This window comes from Excalfactoria chinensis, chromosome 2 (genome assembly GCF_039878825.1).
Source record: "Excalfactoria chinensis isolate bCotChi1 chromosome 2, bCotChi1.hap2, whole genome shotgun sequence".
NCBI classification, from domain to species: Eukaryota; Metazoa; Chordata; class Aves; order Galliformes; family Phasianidae; genus Excalfactoria; species Excalfactoria chinensis.
Window position 1 is genome coordinate 60823615 of NC_092826.1, and position 21689 is coordinate 60845303.

General features: G+C 40.7%; 2 protein-coding genes across 27 annotated transcripts in view; both read right to left on the bottom strand.

The window, feature by feature from the left end:
• LOC140248656 (poly(rC)-binding protein 3-like) overlaps window positions 1–21689 on the bottom strand; it is a 471372-nt gene that overhangs the window by 112517 nt on the left and 337166 nt on the right. The window lies entirely within an intron of this gene.
• LOC140249155 (uncharacterized) lies at window positions 18759–21570 on the bottom strand. The gene has a single exon (XM_072330486.1). It carries the CDS (start codon window positions 20851–20853, stop codon window positions 19135–19137), a length of 1719 nt encoding a protein of 572 aa, XP_072186587.1. The 5' UTR covers window positions 20854–21570; the 3' UTR covers window positions 18759–19134.

A 21689-nucleotide genomic window follows, 5' to 3' on the forward strand; every position in this document is an offset into this window, starting at 1 on the left:
GAAGTGCTTAAGCTCATTTTAGTGTGTATTTTTGGGTCATAATGATACCCTGTATGTGTTTTCATAGCAGACAGCAAAATACACAGTTGAAGTTGCAACCTCTGAGTATCTCTTGGCCTTTGCTTAAGGCAAGTGCTTTCATTAAGAAGCCGAGAGCTTTCTTTCAGTAATCTCAAAAGTGTCAATCTCCAGGCATCCCTGCAGCTATTCCTACCTGTAAGATGGCTCTGCAATGCTAGAAAGCTGCTGCTTGAGCTTTAACAGACCTGGATTTAACTGTGAAAGTTCGCAGCATAGTTTACTGCACTGCTTCATCTGCATGCTACTCAGAGTTCAATCACTAGCCTAAAATACAACATTACACAACACAGGGTAAGAAAAGGGTACTTTTTCACAAAAGAACCTATTTATTGACTTCATTTCAAGACAGAATTTAGTTTGTTACTTGGTTGTCCTTTTAATTAGGTCTGTTTGCTGTGCTAGCAATTGCAAGATGTCTTGAGGTTGCAGTTTTATTATTCCCCCCTGGTAGTGGCAGAGGGTGAAAGAATCTTTCGTATAGAGGAACGTTTTGATGTTTTGCTTTGAGGCTGGCAAGTTATTTGGATAACCTGGTGGCTTCAGGCAACATCACAAAATAAAATTGCATGGCCTTAGATAAAGGAAAGGAGGAAGGTCATAAATATCGCAACAGCGCTCCAGTAAAATGCAGTACAATTAACTCTCTGAGTTGCAGCTTCCCTACCTGCATAAATAATGGTCTGCGAGAAATATAAAGCTCAATAGCCTGAAATGGAAGAATGTCATTTCTGCCCAAGACTGCAGCCAAAGGCTACAATCAGACACGAGCATATTTCATGAAAATGACAGTTACTTTGAGGGAAACAAAGTCTGTGCTGACTTCCACCCCAGGCAACCCTACCGATTTCCCTGCATAATTTAGGTAACTGTAGCCTCCTATTCTGCAATCCATGCAAAAAAAATATAAAAATCAAAACAAAACAAACAACAAAAAAACAAACACAACCAACATAACCCACCAAAACAACAACAAAAAAACAGCCAGTGCTAAATCCCTTAAGACACTCCCATGCTCTGTCAAACTGAAGCCCAGTTCCAACTTTAGCTCCTTTAGGGATGACCTATTCTCATGAATCCGAAAACAAACATAACACATACGTACATAAAATAAAAAAATCTAATGTAAGTATATATGAATGAGCTCTGACCTTTCTTTCTGGCTTGCTCATACAACAAAGATGATGACATCTGCTGAAGGTCAGAGGTCTGGGATACATGAATTCTGTGCCTGTGGTATATGCATGGCAGGCTGCGCTGCCATGGATAATTATGATATCTAATGGAGATATGTATCTGTTTCATTTACAGGTTTTTCTTTTTTTTAAAAGAAAGAGTAAATGCAAGTAAGCCTTCATCCAGAGTTGAAAGACATCTTCATTATAGTATTAGATCTTGCAAGAATGATCATTTGAAATTGATTAACTGAAAACATTTTTGTTTTCAAATTAATCTTATTTGTCGTTTGCATTTAAATCTGCAGCATAACACATCATTGTACAAGTGGTCTAGGAAGGCTCCACACTGATGTTTCAAGATAAAAGCTCTCATTACAAGAGGTTTTGACCACAACAAATGAGAGGCTATCTTCCAGCTACAAACCATGTGATCCATTAGCAGGATGGGAGGTGGGTGTAGAGGAAAAAACAAAAAATAAGCAGCATCACCAGCACAGACAGATGTGCTGCTAACTCAGTCTTGCTGGTTCTTGGAAAACAAGGGAATACATTTTTAGGTCAGTGATTTTTCAACTTATTTTCATTCAAAGATCCCTAAATATTTTCCAATGGAGATGGAGACTTCTGAATAGCAAAATTAAGTCTGAGGCAAGGTGCTTGTTTTTTGTCTTCATCTGGCAGCAACTGCTGAGGTGCAGTTCACAGACCATAAACTAAAGCCCATTTTTTCAGGAGATTTCTCTTTATCACAATTTAGATGCGTTGCTTGCAGTACTGCCATCCCAGCTTTACCCAGAATGAAGGAGGAGCGAAACAGATATGCTCTGGGGACAAGGTTTTTTTGAACTGAAATTACAGATGCTTACATTTTCTGGACCCATCTTTCTAGGCATGTTTAGGTTAAAATTTCATAGCAATCTCCTTCTGTAGTTCATCAGTCTTCAATTATACAGTGTCTGAGATCAGCATCAATCTGATAGTCTCCTAGGCCATAGTTTTAGAGCTACTTAGACATTACTTTGCTCAGTTAAACTTTCACACATCTCAGTTACATTTTAAAACCACCTGTTGGCTCTCTGTGACACACAACAGAGGATTGAGAGCAACCATTTCTATGTGGGACAGGTCTCCAGCACATAAAAGCTGTATCTGATCCACAGTCAGAGCCAGAACATCTTTGGCCAGAACTGCTGACTCAAATTACAGAGTAAGATAAATGCCATTACACTTCTTGGAGACTAGGCAGATGCACAGTTCCTCTCCTAGAAATATCCTGTGCATTTGCCCAAGGATCACTAGTTATGGGGAAAAAGAAAAAGCTTATTTAGGTTTATCATTTCACTTTTTCGATCTCTGTTACTAAAGAATTCTCTTCTTTCTGAGCTCCTCTGAAGTAAGGGAAGGATCCTTTACTCCCATAAGCATACATTATATACATCCATCTCAGCGGAAGTATCTCCCGCATCCATTTAGCAACAGATATGATTCACCCAAAGGGCCCAGCCCAGTGTTATGTGACCTAAATGAAGAGTCCTTCATGTGGCAGAAGCACAAATATCTCCTCAAGCGCAGATTTGGAAACAAAACATATTTCTGCCTACTGATCACTGAATCCCCTGAAGCTCTACTTCCAGCCTACATTTTGTACATATGCTGGTTTTGAAGACATACATCCCTTTTGCTCTTTATAAAGTGCTCTAAAGACAGGCCTTTAGAAAATATTGATTTGAACAGGGCTTTTCCGTTCTTTAATTTCTTTCTAAGTTTTATCAAGAGAATTGATTACTAAGCCTCAGCTGTAATCCTGATGTTTGGCATTGCCACATCACACCGTCTGGTGATACATTACAGAGAGGAAAAACAGTACAACCACCACTGGGTTGAGGCTTAATCTAGATGATTACACTGACTCCTCTCCATAACATTATCCCATCCTCTCCATGATTTATGCAGGAGATAGTGATTAAAAAAATCCTCAGACTAATTTGAATGCAGGGATTGTACAGTCAGACAGAAAGCATGACAAAACCTTGACAGAATCACCAAAAGAAAAACGTAGCACGAATACATGGTGCAGCCAGGAATTAACTTAAGTTTCATTTTCAATGGCTTTGAATCTCTACCACCAAGTCCTTTTTCCTGTGAGCACACCGGAGAAATCCCTTTCTTGGCAAACATTATTACCAGCGGGACAATTTCTCTACTTTGAGATTCATGAGCAGGATCAAAGATAGATAAAAACAGGGAAGTCACAAAAACAGCAGCCAGAAAATCTGCATGTATCTACTTCTGCATTTGATCAACAACTGTTTTCTTAAAAGCTCCACATAACTGATTAATGCTGAAGCCAGTGAAACACCTCTAACTTGCAGTTAGGAGGGCTGTGTTTTTAGAGAGACACAGATCAAACACATGAAATACAATCAAACATGAGGTATCACCAGAAACCTTCTCCTTTAAATATAAGAATTATCTGTGGAACAAGAGATGGAAAGCAGAGATTTGCACACTATTTCTTCACCTCCCCCCCCCAAATAAGTGACACAAGTAATGCCTTGACAGATCTATTGCTCATAACTGCTCTAATAAAATCTACCAAAGAAAACAATTAAAACTTGATTTCAAAAAGATAGGAATCAGTGGTACAAAGTGGCTGGCTTCAAGTGATAACAGACTACTTGAGAAAAATCTTTCAGATCTTTGATGACATGTTAGACTTCCTTTGATGTGGTCATTAAAGCTTACTCATAAACTTTGTTACTTGACATGATGGCAATTAGGTTGCTTATTTAGAGAAAATAGAAAGTGATGATAAGAAAATGCAAAAAAAAAAAACCAACAAAAAAACACAGCCAACTAATAATTAAAAAAGATACCTAAATGAAAGAACAGTGTTGATGGTTGCACTGAAAGTTATTAGCCTTGGTTTTAAGATATGAAAAAATGAATGTGAATTTCAAGTACACAGGCTTGTCTTTGCAAGGCAGTATTGCTAAGCTCAGGTCGTGCTAGAAATGGCTTCCTTGCCTTTGATAACTGTCTGATCAGAGGGCATGAGAACAGAAGTTGAGAGGTAACTCAATTCTAATTCTAATTTGTGCCATCATATTTTGTCCAAGCCCTCTAAGCACAATGAATACACTTCCTATTAGTCTCGACCTACGATTGCTTAACAGCACTTTGTAACTTCATTCTCCTAAGCTGATCCCTAAATGTGAATGCACATCAAGAGTAGATATAGCTCTGATTTGTGTGTCGCATTTTCTTTGTCAGATTAAAAAATAAATAAAAATAGCTTAACACTCTTGTCACTTAAGTTTAAAGGCAGACAAAGAGCAGGAGATGAATATTGTGGTGGTCATGTTGATTGCAAATTGAAGAACAGAGTAATTAAGCTGCATAGATGATGAAGGCACAAAAAAAGCAGGTAGGAGGTAAGAGCTGTAAGCAACGCTGCAACATCAGCTTCTCATGTCCTAATTTTCTACAAAACCATCCCAGCTTTTGATTCTCTGTCAAGATGGATTAACACAGCGTCAGGTAGTAACACAAAGTTTATCCATTTAACTAAGTATCTTTCACTGAGCCCTGCATCAAACCTTTGTGATAAACACGGCTTTGTCTGTGGACATTTAATTGTGTGCAAATCTCCAATGTAGTCTGAATTTGAATAAATATTCATATATAATGCAAGCAACTACAAAGTCCTAGTAGTAAGCTGCAAATAACACACACTGTGCAAGGCCAGGCTTTCAGGGTGCCACCCACAGCTCTCTACTCAAGGTGAAAGCTCTGCATACTCTGTGCCTTCTCCTTTGCCAGGACCCAAGAGACTTCCTGCTCAGCCACTGCACAGGGCAGCCAGTGACTTATGACTGGATGTGTCTTTTCACAGAGCTCTTTCTTATGGGCTGTGACCATCCAACACCCAACCCAGGACCAACAGATCATGACTCCATGTGCCAAAGATAGCTGAGACCCATCTAGATCAGGGCACCTGAGGCCAGCATATGAGCATCCAAAACCTGCACCATGGGTCATGAGTGCAGTATGCCTGGCCTCCTGTTTTCAGGCATCACTCATGTCTCTTAACTCCTCCCCAGCTCTTATGATTGCTGTAGACTTCTTCCCTGATACCAGGTAGATATGCAGTTATGGTGGACAGTGCTTCCCCATTTAAGAACTGCCCTATGATTTTTAGTAACGTACTTGCAAAAGAACTGGACCAGCATCAAGGTAAAGAAAGCAATATTACTTTATTGCAGAACTTGGATGATATACTGCTGGGGGAGGCTGGAAAATGCAAAGAAGCAACCATAAGTTTATAGAATTTTTCTGGGACTAGCAGGATGCAGAGGATTCACAGGATAAAGTCAAGTCACCCAAAAGACTGACTTACTGTGGGCTCCAGACAGCCCAAAATGGAATGCTGGGGACGGACAGAATAGAGGCAATATGTCAAATCGCACTTGATCTAGAAAAGAGTCTAGAGCATTTCAAGGAATGGCCAGATGGTGTCGCTTGTGGATACCTGATTTTGGATTAGGGGATAAATCCTAGTATGAAGCTGTTAAGGGGCCAGGAGTTGCTAGAATGGACTCCTGACTGTCAAAAAGGATTTGACACAATAAAAACTGCTCTCATGAGTGACTTGGCTTTAGGCCTTCCAAATCTGACAAAACCTTATGAACTCTATGTGTGTGAAAGAGAACATCAGGCTCTATGAATACTTGTGCAGACTTTGGGATACTAACTCAAAATATGCCTTTGGTGTGATACATGCACATGGTACATTTTGGAAGGAGAGGGATCATTAACATCACAAGGAAATTCTATAAAATACAACAAAGAAATATTAAGATTGCTTGAAGCGATGAATAAGGCAAAGCAAGTTGCAATGCTGTGCTACAGAGAACATCAATCTGGACAGACTGATATGATCAGAGGAAATCAACAGGTTGACGAAACTTCAAAAAGAGCAACTCTACTTACAAGAGCAGCAGCCTTAGTCCCTGAAAGAACTTCTAATCTAAACATTCTCGAATATACAGAGAAGGAAAACAAACTGAGTATTTGAATTGTGTTAAGACTCCCAAAGGATGGTGGAAAACTCCCAACGGACAATGCATAGTTACTTCTTAATTAATAAGGGAAATTATGAAAAGAACACATGGTACCACACACATGGGAGCTGAAGCCATAGCAGAAAATATAAAAATACAAAAATGCATGCAGTAGGCATTGATATGCTTAAAATCACTGAAGGTTTTACACAAGGATGTGAAACTTGTTTGAGAAACAATCCAAAAGTAATCCTCACCAGGAGATGTGAAAAGAAGCTTTACATCCAAGGGTAACTGGCAGACTGATTCTTCAGAACTACTAAAACGTAGAGGTTATAAATACTTACTCGTGATTGTTGATATCTTTTTAGATTGGCCAGGAGCTTTCCCATGTTGTACCAATGAAGCTAGAGTAGTAGTCAAATTGCTTTTGAAAGAAGTAATACCCAGGTTTGAAGTCCCTGAAGGATTATTGTAAGTAGGGGATTCATTTTGTAGCACAGGCCATCCAGGGAGTTTCAAGATTTTTGCAAACTAAATGGGATTTACACACTCAGTGAAGACCACAATCTAGTGGAAAAAGTAGAATGCCTTTGTTACTGGTGCTATCTGGTTAACCGAGGACAATTGTTCTACCAGAAAACTGTCAGGAGGAAAACTGCTCAGCTTACTCTTAGGTCACCATGTATATATAAAAGGAATAAGAAAAGCAATCCCCAAAGGGCCACCAAGGGTTGTGTAAGACCCCTGAGCAATCTTGCGCTGGCACAAACAGTCAGGAAAGTAGCCAAAAGGGAATGGAGTGCTTAACCATATGACTGCATATGTAGTACATGTTTCTTCTGTATTAGATATGTGGAGTACATAGGAATTTAATGAATAAATAAGGTAAAGAAACTTGCACTGTTGTGCTTGGTTTGTGGAAACTCCCACCAGCTTTTGGACCTCAATAAAAAGCACTGTCTCTCAGGAGAGTGTGGGAACTGGCTCACTGCTCACCAGGTAACGAATCTGTTTTACAGACAGTGCTCCCACTGCCTCCCAGGCATCAGAGAAATGTATGAATAGGAGCCAATTTTCCTAGTTAATCTAGCAAGGTTAATTCATTACAATGTCAGCAAACCCAGTGCATGTTACTGCTCAGATCTCGAACTGAAAACCTGGTTTGTTTGCAAACGCACAGACAACTGCTGGCTCAGGAGTAGCTGTAGTTGCATTTCCAGCACTGGCGGGATGAACGGTCATTTCTGCTCATCTCAGAAAGCAGCTATTCTGCACAGAGCAACTGCCTGCACTTGACAGACTTATCACCATGGGCAGCTCAGATTTAAAAAGAAAAAAACAAACTAACAACAAAGCAAACCCAAACCCTGCATCTATTCTTTCTTACTGATAACGTGACCAAGAGCAGCATGCTGCCTGCCTTTGTCTTGCCTATCAACAGTGTTGTAAGAGCCTATAAATATATCAGAGCTGCATACTTGTGGTGAGGAGCCCACTCAGGTTCTCATCCCATTCACTGGCCTCGTCACCAGATGCCAGACAGCTCTACAGGATTGCAAGGGCACTCCTGGGCTTTTGTAGTGGCCCAGGGTAACATGGCAGCATCATTTGTTTCGGAAACAAAACAATGCTGAAAGCTTCAGCTGTATAAGCAAGAACAAAATGGTGCCTTTTCATTTCAAGAACCTGCTATCCACACTTATCAGTCTTCCAAGGCACATTTTTCTTCTGCTGTTTATGTACTACCGCAAAGTCCCTGAACAAGCTACTTATCTTGAGTTATGCCAAATAACAACAAAACCCACAAGAAACCCAATAACCTAAACTCAGTGACTCACAGAACACCCCCACACAGCCCGATGCCACCCTTCAGTTAACAGCAACATCAAGGGAATTTACAAAATCTGCTCTGAATATGGGAAAGGCAAAACAGGAACAAGCATCCCAAGCACAGTATGGCAAGATGAATTCCATATCTAATTGCCCAACACAGACATTAGAAAGGAATTAGTCATTTACTGACGAGATGGTAATCAAAGCTATGTCTTTGCAGGTTTGGTGGCAGTAAAGTATGAGACAAGATTTCAGCTCCAGGGCTAGAAAGATGCCTTCAAATGGCTTAAGTTTTCATTCCAAATCCTGTTATTTTCTAATTCCAGCTCAATTCCTGCAGTGAGCCCTGTCCTTGGGCTTCCCTAGGGACAACAGAACTACATTTCCACTTTTCAGGTGTAGCTGCTCTCCCAAATCTCAGCCACTGCTAAGCTTCAAAAGGGAACACACTTTGTCCATTAGACTACTTAATGACACTGCTTTTGCCACCAATCTTAAAGCACTTTATGCATTTTAAACTTTTTTTGTTTTAAACATACAACCAGCACAACAAAGCAGTCAGAAAGGATTTGCTAACAATTGGCAAGGCCCTCCCCCACAGGAGGAAGCAGACATCTTTTAAAGACAGCTTGCCTTATTTACTTTTAACCTAAATGGTCATAAAGCATCATCCACAACCATACATCAAAATGCTACAACATTATTATTTTTTTATCTGAACACAAACTAATTAATCCCCGAAATAGAGTTGTATGGAAGCAAAGAAGAAACGTGGTCACAGATATCAAGGGTAGATCTGAATGGGAAGAGTATGAAACAACCAACGAGTATACAGTTAGCATGAAGTCTGTAACAGAGCATTTACACCTGGATGGGTAAGAAGGCTTGACAATTGAGGTACAAATAGCTTCCTTTCTATTTCTGAGCCTCTAATGTCCATTCAGGCAAGAACAATATAAGATGTCAGTAACGTGAGCTATTTCACAGAGATAAGCAACTCTGAAAAGAAGAGGTCCTAATGTTACTCAAGGGAGAAGCAACAGCCACAGAGAAAGAGTTAGACATTCAGAATAAAATTGGTAGAAAGGACTGGGTAAGTGCACATTAGCTCTCTTTAATTGCCTCGTAAACACTTTTGATTATATTAGTTACTACTGGTATCACTAATAAGACCCCACAGTATTTCTATATATCTTGATTTAAGTGTAATTCATTGTTGGATCACACTGCAACAGAAGAACTCTGGAATTCAAAGTAAGTTTGACACAGTTCAGAGGTTTGATGAAGGTGGGAGGGGTAGCTGACAAGACAGGGAGACAGAAATCAGCCAAGCCTATAAAAACCATACATGACTCCTAAAAACAGAAACTGATGTTGGTTTTGTGAGATTTATAGTACATTCAGCAGCTGGCACTCTGTGCAAGTGGCTTCTTTCCATTTTAGACTGATTACTTTGTCACTTCCTTGAAAATAAAGCTCATAAATATATATAGAAATGAACCCAAACACAAATACATATCAAGGAAGGATGAACGATTTATTTTAAATGTTTTTAAAAGCTTCGTAAGCATTACTTTCATGGAGGAAAACATCCTACATCTTCCTAATTGCTTTACTTTTGTCTTAAAAACAAAAGGGATAGCAATTCACAAACTTCTGAAGCGTTGTGCTGGAAAAAATAAGTTGGTATTTATTTGTGATAAAGTTACTCTTACAACAAAGGAAAAAGTAGTTGCCTAAAAGCATCAAGTGTGAGGCCATCTGAAAAGGAAAGCCAATCTTTGATTAGAGATTGAAAATTATTTTGCAAGTTCGATTTATTCGCAGAAGTAACTGCTGGGTTTGAATATGCATATATCTCTATAAATCCATGGAGGTAATAATTCCACAGAACAAAACAATAATGTGATCGCAAACGTTATATGACATGTAGCTCTTATATCAATATACTGGGGGAAAAAACCCACCATGATATAAAATCATCAAATGGTTTAGATCAGAAGGGTCCTTCCAACCTCCCTGCTGTCCGCAGAGTCACCACTCAGTAAATCCAGCAATGGACCAGGCTGTCCAAGGCAACATCCAACCTGGCCCTGAATTCCCCCAGAGATGGTGCATCCACAGCTTCTCTGGGGTGTCTGCACCGGTGCCTCACTGCCCCCTGTGTAAAGAATTTACTCCCAGCGGCTAGCCTAAATCTTTCCTCTTTTATTTTAAAGCACTTCCCCCTCTTAACCTATCACTGTCTGCCTGTGTAAAAAGTCAGCCTTCCTCCTGCTTATAAGCTCCATTCAAGTTCTGCAAGGTCTCAATGAGGTCTCTCCAGAGCCTTCTATTCCCCAGGTTGAACAAGCTCAGCCCCCTCCAACCTTTCTTTGTAAGAGAGGCTCTTCAGCCATCTGATCAACTTTGCAGTCCACCTCTGGACCTGCTCCAACAGCTCCACATCTTTATTGCAATGACTGGGTATATATAAATTAAGCTAATGTAAGTGATATTAGAAATGGAGAATAAGATTATAAATATGAAGACTGACTAAGAATGATAACTTCATAAAAATCTAGAAAAGAGCTTTGATTACTATTGTAATCTACAAATACCTTACAGGTAGCAATACAGATGAAAGACAAGAGTTTCTAAGTTAAAGTCCTAGTAGAAGATAAGACGAGAAGCAATTTTCTTTTGCTAAATAATGAAAAACTCAACAGAATATAGTAAGCCAAACAACTGCAAAATCTAACATCACATAGCCATATGTATAGGATGACACTTTCATTAAGGTGGAGCTATTTCATGCACGTGGTAGTTCCAAGCAGACCAGATAAGCCTTCTGTTTAGCAGCATGTGGTCTTGCCTCACATTCAGCAGCCAACAGAATGGCCTGAGTTTACTTTGCTGTATGGGCACTCAATAGCAGAGAGAATTCAAGAAAACATTAAACTTCAGGATGATCTTAATGTTAGTAGATAAGCTGATCAAAAGAAGCATTTCTATGTTCCCTTCATTTTATGGGAGACTCGTTAACATTAATCACAGACATGAAAAAATTATATTAACTTGGCAGCTGCCCTGTTAAAGATGGACATGCAGTGACTGCCTGGGATGTTTCTCAGATTGGAAGACTGTCTCAAATCAACTTGCAAGATTTCAAGTAATGTCACTGAGTTATACCTGATCATAGCAAATAAACTGGAAGAAGAAAAGCTGACAGTTACCTCAAAGATTTGAAAATTATTCAATTGAGAAGCAGGAATCTATGAAAGAAGATGAGAAATTGGCTTTAAGATTGACGTGAGAATCAGAAGGTTGCTGCTGCCCTTTTCATGCTGTTATACCTAGCTAAGTTTAAAGTAATTCTTGTATTGTAGACACTTCCATGCAGACATAAGCACAACGACGTTTAGATCCTGGTAAGAGCTCATGCTTTTTCTCAATTTTGCAGCTACAGTGCTTTCACTACAGGAGGTAATCCATGTGATGTAACTTATAAATAATCTGCAGAGTCTCTGTGGTGATGCTCTGGTCTGGCCCACAGGCAGACAAATACTGATGTGTTCACATGAACTTACATTCAAGGGTTAGGCAGCTTTGGAAAATACTCTTCCCATACATTAGACATATCGTATTCATAACCAGACAGAACTGTCCACTACATTCTTGAAACAGCAGCATTTTACCTTTGATCATACACTAGTAAGATGATTAAGTAGGTTTCTGATAAAACAACTGGTTTACAATGGCCTTAAGAGGAGGCACGTAAGAATATTTCAAACTCAGTGGCATTGCTGCACACATCTTGGAAATATTTTGTTATTTGATTGCCAACTGTCATAAAATTTCACATAAGCAATGGAACAATACATCCCTTTGCCCTGTAAACATGGCCATTTTATCGGTAATGGAAATGCCACGGGCTCAAGAAATCTAATCCACTGCTGTTTGTTGCTGAGAAAGATTTTTCACAATGGTATTCCACTACAGAAACACCCAAGATGCATAGTTGTTGTCTCAGAAGAGAAACAGTGCAGTAGTTGAATGTGTGAATAGAACTACAAAAAGCTCCTCACCACAAAAGTTATTCTTTTTTTAAGTTATTAATTTTTACATCACAGACTCATCTCCACAAAACAACTACATCAGATCAAACACTACTGCTTCAGTGGACTGGTCAACACCCAATTACTTGTCCCATCCAATCCTGAGTACCCTGCTAACCAACCCAGACATGCCAACAACATGCACTCCACACAGAGGCATTAGGTGCACTGGATGCCATTCAAGACTGCCTTCTTGTGAACTACTGCAGAATCTTCTTGTGTCTCTGATTCTCATTTTAGAGGTACTGGGGCTGGGAGGGTTGTGAGCAGGGCAAAAGAAAGGCCAGCCTAAAAAAATGAACTTTTAGGTATTTCACTGCTGAGTGCTTGGAGTGGTTGAAATAAAAATGAACAGGCTTTGGAATTTCTGTACTCCTGCTGATGTGATTTTGTGGTGGACCACAGCCATTACACTGTGGTATTTCTATACGACTTCTGGATCTTTCTAATGTCATTAAAAACAACAAATTCTCTAGGGATGTTGAGAAAAAAAAAACAACAACAACCAACCAAACACCACCAAGATATGCATTTTCTACACCCACAAATTCCTAAACACACTGCAAAGATTTACGGTGTTCCTTTCTAATCTCAGGAACATGCTACTCTCACTCTTCCTATCTGCTGGCTCTATGGGAAATCCAAGGCATCTTTGTAAAACCATTCTCTTGCAAAGTCAAAAGAAACAGACAGGAGAAGACGGAGCATGTGAAAACAGCTTCCATGCAGCTTATCTAGATGTAACATAGAGCAGAGTTACACAACTTCCACAATGAGACGCTGTCTTGCAGCCCAAATCAGCAGAAGTTGCTGCTAACTGCTTTGTGCCTTCAGAAAGATAGGCGTTCCTGGGATGTAAGAGTGTAGAAGCTCCCTAGATTAGCCAGGTTCCCATTTTAATCCCAATGATGCATCAGAATAATTGAGGAGAAATTCTGCAAGCGTCTTTACAGACACTTTCTTTTCCTCAAAATTCCTTTTACTGGATTTTACAACCTTAAGTTGTATTTGATATTCTGCATGCTTGTTAAAACTCAAGACAATTTTTACAGTCTATCCCAAAGGACTCAGGCAGTGGTAAATGTGTATACAACCTACAGAGAAGCATGTAAATTAGGGACTCATTGCTTACACAGAACTACTGACTTTGACTAATTATTAATTGAACAGCATTATTAAGTTAAAATTAATGCAGATTAACTCAAAACTTTGTTGATTGAACATCATAAATTAGATTTATCTGAATAAGTACGGTTCACTATGTCCTTTTTATGAATGAGAAGAGCAAAGGCAAGACTGTTACATACAGCAACTGTTAAATGCTGCAGACACGAAAGCCAGTCTCACAACATGAGCTATAAAACCATTTTTGTTTATTACTACAGCCTACTCCTCTGACAGCTACACTAATAAATGTTCTCAATGAGATGTACGGAAGCGCTCATCATTTTCCGTGGCTTTCCCTCAGTGTACCGAGGATCATTAGACAGATCATCAGCTTTCAGCAAGAGATATCTGCACAGTTTTCAAATTTTGACTAATAATCTCTTGAAATACAGTTTGCAACAGAAAAGATGCTTCAAGTAATCACGAGTCTGAATCTGCGATGATGTGGAAAAAATTTGCTCTCCGCTATAGACATATTTGCAGATTAATACTACTTTTATTCTGTGAATTTACACTCCATTCTGTCAAGCCCCACACAGTCTCTACTCTCAAAGAAATAGAAGTACCAATACAGAACTACTTCTATCCACAGAAATGAAACTGTTTGGGTCACTATTCCCCAAAACAGGCTTGTTCACAGAATCATAGAGCAGCCTGGGTTGAAAAGGACCACAATGATCATCAAGTTTCAACTCTCTGCTATGTGCAGGGTTGCCAATCACCAGACCAGGCTGCCCAAAGGCACATCCATCCTTGAATGCCTCCAGGGATGGGGCATCCACCACCATTCTGTTTGCCAGAATTCTCTGAGAAAACAAAGATGAAAGCACAAACTCATTTTCTTTTAAATTTCAGAAAGCATGAACAAGTTTTGTTCAATTTTCCTATATTTCATAAGCAAAAACAGGAGAAAAGTTTGACACAGCAGAAACATAATTTTCTTTATAAAGATGCCAGCAACTGTTGCAGCTAAGTCTCCAGCTAAGTGTTTCAAATGAGTAAAAATCCATGTATTTGAAATCAGTGGTCAAAAAAAAACAACAAAAACATTTTGTAAAATCTGCTCATCTCCATGTAAGATAATTCCTCACAATCTCACAATAAAACTGCACATAAATGACATACTTAAAATGCATTAAATACATAGAAACTGAAAGTGAAACACATTTTAATTGTATGTGTGAATCTTTCAGGCCTGTCCAGTATACTCTGAGGATATTCCTTAGAAATACTTTTCTTTCCCTTGCAACTCAGCCTCATCCTCATTGATAGCATCAGTTTTTTAAGAACTTTTAATAAAATCTGAGGCACACAGAGAGAAAATGAAGTTGACACATCATTACAAACCATGGCCAACCCCAATTCTACTTACTTTATCGTTTATCTCCCAGTGTGCGTGCATGTATGTATCTGCTGCTTTTAACTTTATTGACTGCCAATAATATTCACTGGAGTTTGGATCTTTCCTATCTACTGATGGGAAAGCAGGAAGGTCACAAGGTCAAAGAAAACTTCATTTTCATTGGCACTTTAATGCATTGCTCCTAAGGGAATTCAAGATACTTTAGAAAGGTCTAAATATATATGGGCCTTTTACTCCTGGAGCCAACTAAAAGTCCATCCATCTGCAAATGATCCAATGTAATAAAAGCATGGTAGAAAGGTTGTCTTTGATACTTTCATTGTAAATCTATGTTTGGGCTTTATTTTCAACTCCACATTACTTCCACACATCTATTCAAAGGAAAATAAGAGTTGATTCTTAATGGGAAGTACAACCAGAAAGAAAAGGTCCCAGAGCTATAAGATTTCCTTTTAAATAATGGAAAGGATTAGATGTAAGCAGGCCCCAACAAACAGAGAACCCTAAAATGATATCGAGGGATGACAACGCAAAGCTCAGACTCCAAATCCTGTATCAGTGATCATGTGCCAGCAGGTCTGGGGTCAAGAAAACAGCTAGCAACAAAATCTGCATAGATAAAATAATCCATCACAAGTGATGTTTGTCTATTTACCTGGCAAAGCAGCCATATAAGTATAGAACCCCCCAAAAGTTTAACAAACAAACAAATTAGAACTACCTTATTCACAAGAAAACTGCTACTAGAAAATTACTACAAACGATTGTCTAAATGGCCTTAACTCTGCATCTTATCACCACTTCACTGAAACCAAAGACCAAGAGACCAGGAAGAAAAAATGACAAAGCTACCCAACTACATTATAAAGCATTCACACAATTCGCAGTTGCAAGCTCCGCAGCTTCTTAAAGCAAGCTTTTTTGAAAGATCAGTGAAGTGTCTCACAAACACTAACTAGCTACCCGCGAGAGGTCAGATACTCTGTTAGCAGATGTTATGTGATGACAGAGCATATGACAACATCTTAATTTGCACTCAGGCTCTCAATGACATACAGGTTAGCTACAGATCTGTGACTAAACAGGCCAACATGCAAAAATATGTCATCCATCAAAACAGTAGGACTTCTAACACTGAATAAAGCATTCAGAGAACATGCCTTAAAACATAACTGATCACTGGCAGATGCAACCTACTGCAAAAACTTACTACGGCACTTAAGGGTATAGTCAAAGCATGGTTATTATCTTTAGACGAACATTCACAGTGCACATGAGGGATACACGCGCTTTGGTCTTCATTTTACCTTCCATGTAGAATGATTCCTGCAGGACTCATGTATTTCAGCCGACCCTCCGTGTTCAGCTGAATGAAACCATCAGGACTTGGCTCAACGTGAGCAACAGAATTACAGAGAAAACTTTAGAGACTACATTTTTCCTGAATGTTCTCTTTTTTCATTATTATTTTTTTTTATTTTTATTTTTAAAGAGCAAACAGTTCATTCAGTCAACACACTTTGTAGCGAGCAATAGGGAAGTATTGTGAGCATGGGAAGTATTGTGAGCATGGCTACCATATGAGGGAAACAACAGGCATCTTTCAACAGGACACTTCAGTGATATCTGATAAAAAATTAAAGAGGATAGCCACACATAACCAGATATTAGGTGAAGAACACAGACGAGCCTCACATCCCTCATCATAGAAGGTAACAGTAAAGTGTGAGCGGAAGAGTCATCCCCAGCACAACAGACACAAGAGAAGCCCTCAAGCGTAGATGCAATTCTGTCAGTATGGGGGGCTGCTCGGGGAGGTGCTCTCATTGGTCACAAGAAGAAGAGCTTCAGGTCGCTCCACCACCACAGCTTATGCAGGGGGCTTTATTTCATAGATTTATCATTTGCGTGCAAACAGATAATGCAAATATTTCAGAAGTATTCTAAAACACAAGGTCAGCTTCAGATGTATCTGACGTTACTTACACTAAAGTAACATTAAACGTCAACACAAGCAAGATTTGAGAGCTTTTCTAATTTTTATGATGCTTTCCCTGCCCAGCCCATGGTAAATATCACAGGATGCTCACAATCCTTAATTAACAGTGACAGTCTTTCCATTACCTACCAGGGGTCTGTTTGTACAGTACAAATGTTGATGGGGAAAGAAGGGAGGGGGACATGAAGTATCTGCCTGCCTGGGGCCCTTGTTCTTCCCAGAGAAACCCAGTGGTGGAACTTTTCATGTCTCCTGCTATCAGATGGAAACCCAAATACTCAAATATCTCTGAACCAAAAGGAGCTGAGAAACCAAACCTGATTCTTACCGCTACGCAAACAAAACTCCAACAGACAGCTCAGGGATTTCCAGCATTTAATCCCGTGCTATGAAGTAATTATTGACCATGTAAAAGCTTGCTTCTGCTCCCAACGTTTTTACAGCTTTTCCGCTTGAAATCTCTGCTGCTGTTTCCAAAAGGTGTTCAGTGTTACAAAGCAGATGCTAAAAATCCCTGTAAGCACTTCTGGCTAGATTTTGGCACGCAGCCATGCCATGCTAAGGAGATCTTAAAGGTACGCGTGCAGTTCCCTTAATTGAATGAAATCACAGAAAAGACAACTTATGGTGTTCAAAGCTCACATTCTATCTGTTTATTAGTTTATATCAGGCTCAAATGCTGAACAGGTGCTTTACTGCCCACTAATGAGAAAAACACCAGCCAACAAGTTTAAGGTAATGAACCATCAAAAAAATAACGGGCACTGCTCTAAGCTCTTTACATCCAAATGTATTCTTTCTTTCCCAGGCAGCAGAGTTCCTTCTCAGAACTGCTTCACTGCCCTTCTCACACACTTGGGCTAAGCCATAGGCTATCCAAGCTACTGGTTAGGCTGGTACAACTGCTATATGGAAGCTTTTTACTCATTTTGTTAGCCTGCTGCTTCTGTATTCCAGATTGTTACATCCTGCCATCACTGCCCACATCCCACTCAGAAGGCTATTGAGGTCACTAGACTGAATCTCAATGGTCTTAGCTGCTGTTCAAGAGCTCCCAGCTATGACAGCAAGCACAGATCTCTGAAGGGGTGGGTGGAATAAGAAAGTTCATCAGACTCTAACTGACCACTACATATTCAGGAACAATGAGGTCTGATCTGAGTGGGAGTCTGGCCTATAAAGGAATGCAACTGAAAAAAAGAAAGCCTATATTAACCTTCTTGGAAAAAGGATCGTTTCATGTAGTTTTGAGTTTTATGCAGATATTATTCTGTCTTTAAAATAAAGGCAACTTTCAATATTATCAATCTTTTTAATATTGGTCTCTCAGGTGAAGATCTTTGAGACTCTAAAAGCAAATCTGGACACAGAACTGCTAGCATGTCCCCAACATGCCAGCCCCTGGCAGAGCGCACAAAAGCCTTAGATCACAGCTTAGTGCAGCAAGAGGCCACCTGTGCTGCTGAGACCGTGGGACTTCCTGCAAGAAATCCTGGCATACCATTCAGATGGGAATTAGTTAACCTGAACTTAGTTTCTGTGCCTAATCGATAAATGTTACCTACTGAAAAGGTTTCACATGTGACTGAACTTAGTGAGCACTGTCACTGCTTTGCAACTGCTGGGTGGGCACTTGGACATACCGACATCTTCCCTTCCCCTAAGCTATTGATGCTGCTTTATAATAACAAATGTACACCCTTAAGACTAGATGGATGTCTAGTCCAAAGATTTCCTGCTCAATTTTAATCCAAAAGAGCTGGCATTGAGCAGGTGTTTTTTAATTAAAACCTCCTTTCACTCAGGCTCTTTCTTGTCTCTTGGAGTGCCTATCAATCAGAAGGAGTAACTGCAAGATGCACCTGGTGGCAGGAGGCAAAGTGTTACCTTAATCAAGTAACCTTAAAGAAATCACGTCCTTTGTAATGTGCTTCCGACGGCCCCGTGGCCAAGTTACGCACTGCTTACACCAATGTGGTGGGTGGTAAAATGGCGTTTAATTAACCTCGTGAGTCCCTTATATAGGGCTCCTATTTCATCTAATACATATGCATTACTGAGCATGGGAAGACCTATCGCGTTACAGCACGAGATCTCGCTGATGCCTAATACAACATTTCCCCCTCCCCATGCTCAATAAAGTCATGTCCCGTTACAACGCGAACGCTAGTCCTAAACCTAATATATAAAAATGTTAGTCTCCATATAAATCTAAAATATATAAGTTATCTAAAAAGTGAGGTAGACAAGCTACAATTCATGCAGAGGTAGGTAGTGCAATGTCTAATAATATTAGTGGTTTTCTAATTATTATATCCAAGGCATCTTGGGTTTATACAGTTCCTTCTTCTTCTTAAAGCTTATCATATATCCGTTGGCACTCCATTTTGTCATTAAATATTCTTTCTATCATACGCTGTAAACAACCCTGGATACATTGAAACACACAAGGTAGGCAAATCATTAAAGCTAAGAAAACTAAAATCCCTATAATTAATACTTTAAGAAACTGTTTAAGCCATGGGCCAATATTACCAAATAGTCCATCCAGCCAGCTGCCGAATGCATCATCAATTGCAATTTTCTTGGTATGCTCTTGCATCCACTCCAACTTCTTATGAATTGAATCACTGTGGTCGCTCAGATTGAAGCAGCACATCCCTTCAAAGTCCTTGCATCCGTGCCCTTGGGCCAGTAGCAGAAAGTCTATCGCAGCTCTGTTCTGGAGAACAGCATGTCTGATGTTATTAATGTCCATCAGGAGTTCCGACAAGACCATTGTGGTGACATTAGCTTCTTTCGCAGACCAACAAGCCAATCTCTCAATTTCTCTCAGCGCCTGGGCTGCAGCTACTCCTGGGGCTAAGATTGACGCAAAGATTCTGGCTGTGGGACCCCACAACTGAACCTCATCCCCACAATCCCGATCCAGATTTTTTATTGATCGTTTCTGGCGTTGCACTCGAACCATGCTTTTCATAACATTAATCACCGCAGAATGATTGGGAGCCAACAGTGTCAATTTTCCCAAATAACACGGACCCCCAACTGGATTCTTTGGTATCCCTTGCCAAGCTCTATCCCCACATATCAAGAATATACCCTTAGGAAGAGCTTTGGCTGTACCATTGCTCCATAATCCTTCCCCAGTCAAAGGTTCCTTCCGAGCACAACAACCAGAGCATGCTAGATTGTCAGGACCCCAATAGCATGAGATATTATAGTTGGACCCGTTAGGATGACGTACCACATGCTTCTGATTGTAAGAGAGCCAATTCCCACCCTCCTTTATGCAATGGTCTGCAAATGCATTCTCGGAGCCATCCCCGGAACAAGGACGAGAGAATCCCTCCACCCTTTCAGCAGAAAAACCACAATATGCCCCTGACAACCTATATGTGTCATATCGAATGGGGTTAACTAAAGTGAAAGTTTCGGATCCAATTCTTCTCTGTAATGGTGTCCTATTCCCAAGCAGGCCCTGCCATACCTTATGATTAGACAATTGACCCGGTGTCTTAAAACCCGAAAAATATAGACATCTAACTGGACGTTCCCACTTCTGAGTTTTCTTATTCCATGTTACATTACCGACTGATTGGGATCCAAGCAGCTGCAACTCTGGTGGATCCCATGGTAGGGAGGTATTCAAAGATCTAATAAGGCATGCAGACATTCTGGCCCAATGAGTGAAGTTAGACTCAAACGCCTTCATAAAGAAAACTGTGCTCACTGCATCTTTCTCGCATTTGTTCTTTCGCACATATCCGTTAAACTCCTCTGGGTCCCACCTGGGTACACCAATAAGGCATGTACTAAACGGTGATGAGGCTGACTGTAAACTCAGGCAGAAATCTTTCTGCCCAGTTCGATTAGACCATGTGACCCAAATATTTTCTGGTTGTGACATGAGATGAGCACCCTCTCCCCCTGTAACAAACACAAATACATAAAAACACACAACAAGCGATACAACAAATGTCCTTCTCGTAGGTACAAGCAGTGGTTCTTTATCTGTTCCTTTCTTCTTTCCTGAAGAGTCACTTCGCGGTTGCGGCTGGCGGGTTCCCATCAAAACACCGCCCAGTCCTGTTCCTTAAGCCCCAACCCTCTCATTGATTCACGGATATCCGACCAATCGGTGGGCTTGCGAGAATCCTCTCGCTCCTCCCTCCTCCGGGGAGACGCGACCAATTGGGTGGGGGTAGGCGGAACCTTTCGTTCCTCCTCTTTTTCCTCCCCCTTCTGGGGAGGCGGGACCGACAGGGCAGGGGTAGGCATTTCCTTTCTTTCCGTCCCTCTCTCCTCCCCCTTCTGGGGAAACGGGACCGGCAGGGTGGGGGCAGGCAATTCCTTTCTCTCCACCCCTCTCTCCTCCCCCTCCTCGGGAGATAAGACAAAAGGGGTGGGGATAGGCAATTTTCTTTCCTCCGCTTTTTTCTCACCCTTCTCGGGACGAGATCCCTCCTCCGGAGGTGGGTCTGGGGGTGGCTCAACGCCTCCACGGCGCGCCTCCCCACACGACTCTCCCTCCCTCGGACAAATTCCATCCCCCTCAGGCGAGTAAAAGCTTTGCAAAGAGGGGTATAGGCGGGGATAATATGGTGGCGCCTCCCCAGATGACACAACTTCCGCCTTCTCTTCCGGAGTTGTTTCGGGCGCGGCCATGGCCATTGTGAAAACGGCCGGCGTGGCCGGCGCCATTTTGGGTGCAGAGTCGCCGCCAGAAAGCGATTCCTCCGCACCCCCCGGGACCCCGGACGTCCCAGTATCCAGACCAAAAACCCCAGTCGCGATGGTCTGGACTTGTTTCTCCTCCTTAGCGGCTTTAAGAGCACCCAGGACCAAACCCCAGGTTTTTAACTCCTCCGCTTTATACTCGTGCATTGCTCTATGGAGCATGGCAGC

Coding starts and splice junctions, on each gene's coding strand:
- LOC140249155 (XM_072330486.1), bottom strand. CDS start 20,853: ATGGGAACCCGCCAGCCGCAACCGCGAAGTGACTCTTCAGGAAAGAAG.